The following is a 7,852-nucleotide window of genomic DNA, read 5'->3' on the forward strand; positions in this document are numbered from 1 at the left end:
TGAAGAGGAGAGAAAGGAATAACCAGAAATATCACCATAGAAAGCTTGTAAGTCCGTCTTCTGCCTATAACTGATTGGAATACTTAAAATGGGGCTACAATGTGCCCAGTGAAGGAGGCTTCCTGTGGAGCCTCTGCATTACATAAGACCATGGGTGGAAGGAATCCTGAACCACATCCAGAATCTTCTGAGGTGGGAAATTTCCACTTGAAAGGACAAGCAGACCAGCCTGGAGCGGGGGCTGGAAGAATAGAAGACACTTCTTGAAAGAAAGACCTACAGGAAAAATACATAAAAATATAAGCAGTCTGACTGATTACTACAAAAACAAGCAAGTTGCTCACCCAGGAGACATCAAGGAAAGTGGTCGGGTCCCCTCAGGGCAAACCCCCTTCCAAGACTAAGACTCAATGGGAATGCTCGCTCTGATTGGTGACCACGTTAGTCACCGATAAGGGGAAGTGAGGGAAAAACAGCAATGAAGCTGTGAGCTACATTCAACAGACTCTTGTGAACCCGGGTGGAGACCTGGTTGACCAGCAGTGTGGCAAGACCTGGGGACTCTTGGGTCCAAAGTCAGTGACATAGCCATAGAGGACTAGAGTGGAGAGTGAAGCATCCAGCTGATAAGAAGAGAGGGCAGATGCACAAGAATACCCACTCTTGCAGATAATACCCACTTGACCCGGCTTCAACGACTGGATGATCAGAGCTCAACCAGAAGAAAGACAAGGGGAAAAAAAAAGTAATCTGATACAAATTGATGAACTTGACCTACACCTATGGAAGCAGTAGCTCAAAAGAGGGAACAAATCTTTACAGCAATGATCATTTTCAACCCCTCCATACACAGAGTAGACAGGGATGGGCAACTTGGAGTTTGGCTACCGAAAATAGGGGGGATACAGAGGCAAGCAGTGACTGGCTTACAAACTTTCAAGAGGTAGCCTAGATCAAGATGGTGTAGAAGAAGGTAGAATCTCCACTGAGTAGTATCAAATCTGTCTGGGTGGGGGTGATTAAAGGAGATGAGGATAGGTCCCCTGTGGTACAATGCTGAATAATTGTTATCAAGACTGACTGTGAGGGTTGGAAATGTAAAGGTGGACATTTGATTGGTTGATAATAAATGGAGGAGATTGTAACCATGGCAATGAAACAATATGATAGGATGAATGTAAAGCTAATGTTCTCCCATGTAAACTATCACATAATTCAAAATAAAACGTTTAAAAAAAAAAAAACTTAGTTAGAGTTGGGAGGGGAGTTCTAGCATATCAGATATCATTAGCAGAAATACAAACAAAACATAAAAAAATAGCAAAAGTTTCAGCAGAGTCCACCCTGCAACAACAGTACTGCTCATCATCAACAAGCATTGTTTACAAGCAGTGGCCATTTTTAAACTTGCATCATTATATCTAAGAAGAAAACTGCTGCTTAACCGTAAGCTTTACATTAAAGAATAAAATGGACTCTGTCCTATAGGGTCACTATACATTGGAATTAACTTGGCAGCAATGTGGGTTTTTCATTCTTTTTGCAATGATGAAAATATTCTAAAACTGATTGTGGTGATGGTTGCACAACTCTGAATGTGAATTGTACACTCTAAAAAGGTAAATTGTATGCTACGTGAATTATATTTTATTTAAAGCATTATAAAAACTTTCAAATAAAAATGAAAAGGCAGAGTAAGAGCTGCTGTTGTTAAGTGCCTTCGTGTTGATTCTGACTCAGCACCTGTCTAGGGTTTCCAAGGAGCAGCTGGTAGGTTTGAACCTCCCACCCTGTGGTTAGCAATCCAATGCTTATCCAATAGTGCCATATGAATATTACCATCAAAGAGTATTACTCAGATGTTGTTACGTGCTGTTGAGTTGGTCCCAACTCATAGCAACCCTGCATAGGGTTTATGAGGAGCGGCTGGTGAATCTGAACTGCCAACCAAGCAGTTCAAACCGACCTTGTAGCTGTGTGTTTAACCTACAGTGCCATTAACCCTATTTAAATACTTACAACAATCAATCCATCTTACATGAGTTGGGAACTTAGATCATGATTCGTTGTTGTTGTTGTTGTTCTGCCTAGTTGGTTCAGAATTATACAGATCCTGTATAGGACTCCCGAGGAGTGACAGGTGACCCTGAACCACTGGCCTTGCAGTCCAGTGCATTAACGCACAGGGTCACACCTGGACTCTTATCATGGTGTTGTTGTTGTTGTTGTTGTTAGGTGCCATCGAGTCAGTACCAATTCACAGCAACCTTATGCACAGCAGAACAAAACAATGTCCGATCCTGGGCCAACCTCACTATTGTTTGAGTCCATTATGCTTGAGTCCATTTATGCTGCCACATGGCTGGGGGTCTTCCTCTTTTTCTCTGACCCCTCCACCTTACCAAACATGATATCCTTCTCCAGCAACTAGTCCCTCCTGACAATATGTCCAAAGTATAAGAGGCAAAGTTTGGCCATCCTGGCCTCCAGGGAGCGCTCTGGTTGCACTTCTTCCAACACAAATCCATTACATTCTCCTTCAACACCATACTCAAAAGCGGTTAATCCTTGATGTCAATTCCTAAAACTTTTTTCTTTTTTTTCCCTAAGTTCTTTTGCTCAACTGGGAAAGAAGCTACCTCATGACTATTTACAGACCCTCAGGAGAAATACTCATAGAAGTCATTAACACCTTTTACAGGAGAAAGTTTCCAAGCATCTTTTGTATAAAAGAAATGGATTACCTTTCATTCTAGAAAATAATAATAAAGCTGAATTTCTGACCTAAATTTCATTGGACAGGAAAACAGTGCATTGGAGGATGGGGATTGGGTGGGGGAAGCATATATAATACATACAGGATCCACCTGGGATTTTTTTTAATTTAAAAAATTCTAAACATTCCAAGCATATCTCTACACTTGTAAGCCAATGCCTTTCAACTTTCTGTATAAACGGCATCTGCCTTCTTCCTCAAGAAAAATCAAAGGTTTGAGAAAAGGATATGTACACGTCACAGTTTGTTATGATCATGCAAAGTTTTTTATTCTCACTAAACAGGCCATTTCAATATACAATAATCCAGGACTTCTCTATAATTTCCACCCAAGTATCAGACACCGTTACATTGGAACACTTGGCATGGAATTTAACTTTAAAATGTTCCAATTAGCATCTATTCCGTAAGAATATCTACCAGTACAGGAATTCGTACTTCATTGCATGTCTTAACAAAGAAGGGTAATGAGTGGTAAAAAAAGCAAAGCAAATCTGAATAGGTATTGGAAGTGTGTTCCCGGATTTTATGCTCCGTGCCCTCACATATTTAAAATTGGCCCATTCTCCTGTAACTTGATGGAATATTACATATTAATCAATAAGTTTCATGTACCAGGCTTTGTATTCCCTCAAACGCTTATGAGGCCAGTGTGTCATTTCCTTGTTAAATTGGTGAAAGGTGGGGACGGGGCGCTGAAAGTATATGAAGGGAGAATAGACAGTAAACACAACAACAACATAAAGATAAACCCTTGTGTTTTTAAAGTTTCATTGCTAACTCATTCACTTGTAATTGTAAAGGGCTGCGAGGTGCCTCCCTCCTCATCTTGTGTCTTACAGTAAAGCGCCTACTGCGATGTTTCATTATCATCACTTTGCTGGGCTAACTAAGGCACCCAGAACCATGTGTGGGCTTCCGAGATCCCTGCTCTAGGAATAATAACAACCCGCACGGCCTCCACGTTCCTTCCTGTCAGCGCCCGGCTCTGTGCAAAGGGGCACCGGGGCAAGCGCTGAACTGCAGAGTCATCGGCAGGGCGCAGGGCCGGGTGCACCACCACCTCGGACGCCCGTGGCGCCCTTGCCCCCTACTCCTGGGGTCTTTGCCCGGCCCTCAAACCGAGGCTTTGGAAAGGAAATCCTGACGGTCGAGAAATACGATCTGAAAACCTGAGCTCCCTCCTTCAATGTTTCCCCGCAACACCGTCCCCGGAAAAGAAAAAAAGAAAGGGCTGGCTCGGCTCGGCCCCCGGCCCTACCTGCACCGCGGCGGCGGCGGCGGGAGCCGGCGGCGGCGGCGGTGGCGGCTTCCCCTCCCGCAGGCCCTCCTCCTCCTCGGGGGAGTTGCCCAGAAGCACTTTGCTCTTGTTCAGCTTCCACATGCTCCGGGGCGGGGTCTCCGGGTACTGGGGTCTAGCGGGGTCTGTCCTCTCCTAATCGTCGGCCGGACGGTGGCGAGCGGGTGGATGCTCGCGGTTTACGACTCCTGTCCCAAGACACAGGCAAGGAACAAAGTTGAGCTGACGCCAAAGGCAGCGTGCAGGGACCGAGCCAAGTGCGGATGCGCGCCCCCCTCCCGACCGAGGCGCCGCGCCCCGCGCCCCGCGGGCCTCCTCCGGTCCCCGGCCCCTCGCCGCGGCTCAGCGCGGTCCCGCCGCCCTCCACAGCCGCCGGGCGGCCCGCGAGCAACGCCTCCGAGCCCTGGGCCCCAGGCTAAGTCGCAGGCTAGTCCCACCACTCTCTTCACCTGCTCTTGGCTTCCGCCGCTTGCTGCAATCCCAACTGCCCCGAGCGCTTGTTGCTGCCTCTGCCTCAGGCCGGTGGGCTCAGCCATGTTAGCTCGGAGAGAGCGGCCGGCGCGGAGGGAGGGGAGGGAAGGGAGGAGCGGCTCTGGGCTTTCCTGTTACCACGGCAACGCGGCCGCCGGGACGCTGGAGTCCAGCCGCAGCGCAGCGCGCGCACCCGTGCCCGCGGTCACTCCACGGACACCACAGTTTCTCCTCCCTAACCCATACAGGATGGGGAAATGTGAGTTTCGTAACTTCTACAGGACAGTTAAGATTCAAAAGGAGAGTAAGATTGCCTAGTGATGGGCCAAATAGAGCTAGAGAGAAAAGGGGATAACAAAGTTAATATGCCAGAAAAGTTGCCTGTCATCGGATCAGCTCCCTGTGCCTGTGGCTCCCGCACCCCGGGCTAAAGTCGCAAACCACGACTTTATAAATTTATGTCAGCACTTTATAAATTGATTAAAACCTAAGTAGGATCCAAACTACAATATCTTTCACTCATAGTAATTGATCCCAGAATGCCTGCCCACTTGCATGAATAATTGGCTGTTAGTTTATAGCGATAATGCAATGCTTCGGTTATTAGAATTTTTCCTCAACTGCATAAATGAAGCCACAGTGTCCATCGTACTGAGATAAGAATGGATTTTAGAGTAAAAGGTTATAAAATAATCTCTAGGCCTGTTACATGTGTGTCCTTGAGGGAATCAAACCTCAAGATTTCTTTGACTCATGTCTCCTATCAGACTGAGAGATTAACAGTGGGTCCTAAATCTTTAATTAAATTTATACTTTACTTTGTGGGCAAATGCAAGCTTTTATCCTCAAAGGGTTTATGATATATTTGGGGATGTAGGGTGATAGGATACTGGATGGGGGCAGAGGAAAGGCAAAGAGCAACACAAGAAATAAATAGTGTTCCTTATTGACTACTTTGATCTACTGGCTGGGTTTTTTGTTTGTTTTTGTGGCTTGAGCTCGCAAAGGTAAACCGAATGTATCTAAATATGCAAGAGGAAAAGAAGAGGTGATTTTGTAAATATTTAAATCTATGGTCCAAAAGAAAAGGAGTTGGGTGGACCTGAGTAAGCCAAATGCCAAACATCAACCAGCCACCTTGTAAACAAAGTAAGAATTAAATGAATGTGTGGTGCTGCGGGTTAATAAGCTAGACTGCCAGGTCAGTTTGAACTGCAAAGCTCACCAGTTGCTCCTCGGAAACCCTATAAAGGGTTCATATGAGTAGGGACCAACTTGACAGCACTTAACAACAAAAACATGCCTGAAATAGTGCATCAATGTATGCTGCAAATTCTAGCAAAATAATGTGTAAATGATACTGTTTTCTGGACACTGACAAATAAAATGTAAGGCATATGTGGTAGTGTTATTAATATGCAATTAAAATGCTTTTATTGGTGATTCTAAGGATACATTAATGGTTATTTTTACTGGCTAAAATGAATTTGATTATATTTCACTTTGAATGTGTCAGGACTGTGTAAGCTGTAAACAAAACAAAGCTGTGAAGATTGGATTCCTGATCTGCCATCATAGTATTTTTCAAAATGAACATGAACTTATGTGATTCAGATGATCCATCTTGAAGCGAAATATACTCCTGACCCTCACCAAAAGTCAGAAGGAGAGTGTCTTAGTTACTGCTACTGCTATAACAGAAATAACACAGTAAATGGCTTTAATAAACAAATTTCTCTCATAGTTTAGGAATCTAAAAGTCTGAATTGAGAGCACTGGCTCTTAAGAAAGGTCCTTGTCTCCTTTCAGAATCTGTAGGCCCAGAATTCCTTGGTCCATGTGTCTTGGCATCAATCTTCCTCTGGATCTAGAAGCTTCACAATACAAAGGACATACCTTGAATACAAAGGACAAACTTCACTTCTGGCTCTTCTTCCTTGGTGTCTCTGCTCATTTCTCTTTCCTCTTATCTCTTATAAGACAAAAGTGCATGCCACTCCCAGGGGGAAACAGGGTCTTGATGGGATTAAGCTTAGTGTGGCACTGTGGGTTAATGCAATAGACTGCACAGTTGATTTGAACCACAAGGTTGGTGGTTCAAGCTCACCAGCTGCTCCTTGGAAACCCTATACAGGGTCGTTATAGGTCGGAACCGACTCGACAGCACTTAACAACAACAGTCTGCTCTGGACAGCAAGGTCAGGTTGAACTGCAAGGCCTGTGGTTCAAGCTCACCAGCTGCTCCTTCGAAATCCTATCAGGGTTGCTGTGAGTCAGAACCAACTTGATGGCACTTAACAACAACAATCTACACTTGAAGTCCTGGTGTAGCGCTGAAGGTAATATTGAACTGCAAAGTCAGTTTGAATCACAAGGTCGTAGATTCAAACCCACCAGTCACTCCTCAGAAACCCTATACAGAGTTGCTATGATTTGGAACCAACTCAACAGTGCTTAACAACAATAACATTCTATCTTGGAGTCCTGGTGTCATGCTTTAGGATAAGCACTGGACTGCAAAATCAGTTAGAACCTCAAGGTCACTAGTTCACTTCATCAGCCCCACCTCAGAAATCCTACAAAGGGTTGCTTTGAGTCAGGTCACTTCAATGGCACTTAACAACAACATTCTACTCGTAATCTTTTCATTGGTTTATTACTTCAGATCACATCATGGTGGATCATCACATAGCTGGCAAACTAACACATATTTTGGAGACACACAAATCAATCCAAGACAGAGGTACACATTCTAAAGTATAGAAGGACTTCCCTTTCTCAGAAAGAACTCAAGCAATAAAATGTGAAGATACTCAATTCCATTGTAATTAGGGAATACAAATGAATATGAGCTAACATTCCCCTAGAGCCAGCAGAGAAGCTTTTTACTCAATATACTGCAGTATTGCTTACATTTTTTGGAACAAATATGCAATCATGTACTACTTAAGTAATTTAAAACTTCATTTTAAAAAAGAATTCAGAACACTTTATGTTATTGTTATTGCCGGCAAGTAGATTCCAAACTCCTAGAAACCTCATGAGAAAGAACTGCATAGGTTTTTCTAGGCTGTAATGGGTCACTATGAGTCAGAACTAACTCAACTGTACATACTGAAAACAATCCTCACTAGGGGAGCCTGGTGGCTCAGAAGGATTAGCATTGGACTGAAAACCACAAGGCAGGCACTTTAAGCCCACCTGCTGTCTCACAGGAGAAAGATGAGACTTTCTGCTCCTGCAAAGATTTACAGCATGAGAAATCCTACACAGGGTCACTTTGATTTAGAACCAATTTAACAGCA

At 44.2% G+C, this 7,852-nt stretch overlaps 1 protein-coding gene and 1 pseudogene across 1 annotated transcript in view; both read right to left on the bottom strand.

Annotated features, from left to right (window-relative positions):
* Positions 1 to 4,160, bottom strand: part of TDRP (testis development related protein) — a 73,633-nt gene extending 69,473 nt beyond the window's left edge. The window contains exon 1 of the mRNA XM_006866709.1: positions 4,038 to 4,160. Coding sequence (XP_006866771.1) covers positions 4,038 to 4,160 — 123 coding nt within the window. The remainder of the gene's footprint in view (positions 1 to 4,037) is intronic.
* A 521-nt stretch (positions 4,161 to 4,681) lies between these two features.
* Positions 4,682 to 7,852, bottom strand: part of LOC102822590 — a 34,529-nt pseudogene continuing 31,358 nt past the window's right edge.

This window comes from Chrysochloris asiatica, unplaced genomic scaffold, assembly GCF_000296735.1.
Source record: "Chrysochloris asiatica unplaced genomic scaffold, ChrAsi1.0 scaffold00095, whole genome shotgun sequence".
Lineage (NCBI taxonomy): Eukaryota > Metazoa > Chordata > Mammalia > Afrosoricida > Chrysochloridae > Chrysochloris > Chrysochloris asiatica.